The 1814-nt window shown below is 34.8% G+C and overlaps 1 protein-coding gene across 1 annotated transcript in view; it reads left to right on the top strand.

The window, feature by feature from the left end:
* Positions 1–1814, top strand: part of LOC103680203 (lysine-specific demethylase 6A-like) — a 143311-nt gene that overhangs the window by 116262 nt on the left and 25235 nt on the right. Inside the window, 4 exon segments of the mRNA XM_040636038.1 lie at positions 901–965; positions 1045–1119; positions 1777–1812; position 1814. The exon segment at position 1814 is cut by the window's right edge and continues 109 nt beyond it. Coding sequence (XP_040491972.1) covers positions 901–965; positions 1045–1119; positions 1777–1812; position 1814 — 177 coding nt within the window.

Genomic DNA, 1814 nt, shown 5'->3' with positions numbered 1-1814 from the left:
GTTGTTCTTTTGGTTATGTATGTACTTCCAGAACTTTTTTCCTAAAAAATTCCTAAATTTTTATAGTTTTACTTTATTTTATTATTTTATTATTTTTATTTATTTATTTTTTATTTGAAAGAGAGAGAGGAGTTGTCTGAGATCTGGGGAAGAAGCAGTGGAGGAGGTGGAGGGACAAACAGGCTCCTCGCCCAGCATGGAGCGTGAAGCATGGCTTGATCTCACAGCGATGAGATCATGATCTGAGCGAAATTCAAGAATTGGATACTTAACTGACTGAGCCACCCAGGTGCCCCTTTTATGTTATTTTTGTTTTATTTTTCAGTTTTCTTTAAAATTCTCTTGAGGGGCGCCTGGGTGTCTCAGTCCTTAAGTGTCTGCCTTCGGCTCAGGGTGTGATCCCGGAGTCCTGGGATCGAGCCCCACATCAGGCTCCTCCACTGGGAGCCTGCTTCTTTCTCTCTCACTCCCCCTGCTTGTGTTCTCTCTCTCGCTGGCTGTCTCTCTGTCAAATAAATAAAATCTTTAAAAAAAAAATAAAAAATAAAATTATCTTGAAATCACTTAAAATGAAGTTCATCTACTATTTTTAGAATGTCTGGTGGTCCACATTAAAATTAGAATTGGCCCATGTTTTTTTACATAATACCTGAGTTTTTTAATACTAATTTTGTGAATGATGGAGCAGGTTAGTACCATGCCATTTGGCTTGATTTTACTTGGTTTTTTACTTAATGGGGTCATTGAAGATTGTTGAGTGTGTGTGACATGTGTCATTAAAAAAACTCGTTTTGAAATCAGTCCGTAATGCTCTTGTAGATAAAACTATTTTATTAATTGTGCAATGGAAATTGTAGCCTGTAATAGGTACTGAGAATGAGTGTTTTTGCTAATCTATAGGAAGAAAATGAGAAAAGAACACAACATAAAGAATATTCAGATACTGAATCCATATCTTCAGATTCGTAAGTAGCATTTAGTGTTCATTCAGTATTTCTGTCTAAAATTCATGGATTTAATATTCTTAAAAAAATTATTTTTAAGTTCTGGAAGGAGAAGGAAATGACCTTTTAAAAACATAAAATTTGGAACCAACATTGACCTCTCCGATGACAAAAAGTAAGTCCTCCAGTTATGTGCAGTTTCAATCACAAGATTGGAAGTTGTCTAGTTTCATATTTTTTTCAACCCTAGTCATTGTTATTGTTGTTTTTTTATGTTACCATAGAAGACTTAGTTAAAAACACTAGCCTTCTGAAAGGATTTTTGCTAGGTTTTGCAATTGATTTTAGTTACTGAGGAATATCAAAAGAGTAAGTTTACAAATTAGAAAAGAAAAATTAGTTTTTCTTTTTTGTTTTGTTTTGTTTTTAAGATTTTATTTATTATAGAGAGAGAGTACAAGAAAGCATGAGCTGGGGGGGAGCGTCAGGGGGAGAGGGAGAAGCAGACTTCCTACTGAGCAAGGAGCCTGGGATCATGACCTGACCCGGAGTCAGAATTTTGGCCATTTAATGGACTGAACCACTCAGGTTGTGCCCCTGTTCTATTCCTAAAATTATAAATTTTTAGGATTTAAATTTTTCAATGATCTGGATTTATTTCAGATCTTTTTTTCCTTTGAAGAGCTAACATTCTACTACTTCTAACCTTAAAAATACAATACTTAGAGATTTAAATGTGTTTCTGATTGGAACACAGTATTTTCAGAGACCTGGTAAATTCTCTTAAATATCTGCAACAAGGTGACACTTTTGATCTTTTCCTTCATTTCAGGTGGAAATTGCAGCTACATGAGCTGACTAAACTTCCTG

Source organism: Ursus maritimus (genome assembly GCF_017311325.1).
Source record: "Ursus maritimus isolate PB19 chromosome Y unlocalized genomic scaffold, ASM1731132v1 scaffold_Y2, whole genome shotgun sequence".
Taxonomy (NCBI): domain Eukaryota; kingdom Metazoa; phylum Chordata; class Mammalia; order Carnivora; family Ursidae; genus Ursus; species Ursus maritimus.
Note: the sequence above shows the minus strand (reverse complement) of the source record. Positions and strands in the feature narration are given on the sequence as shown.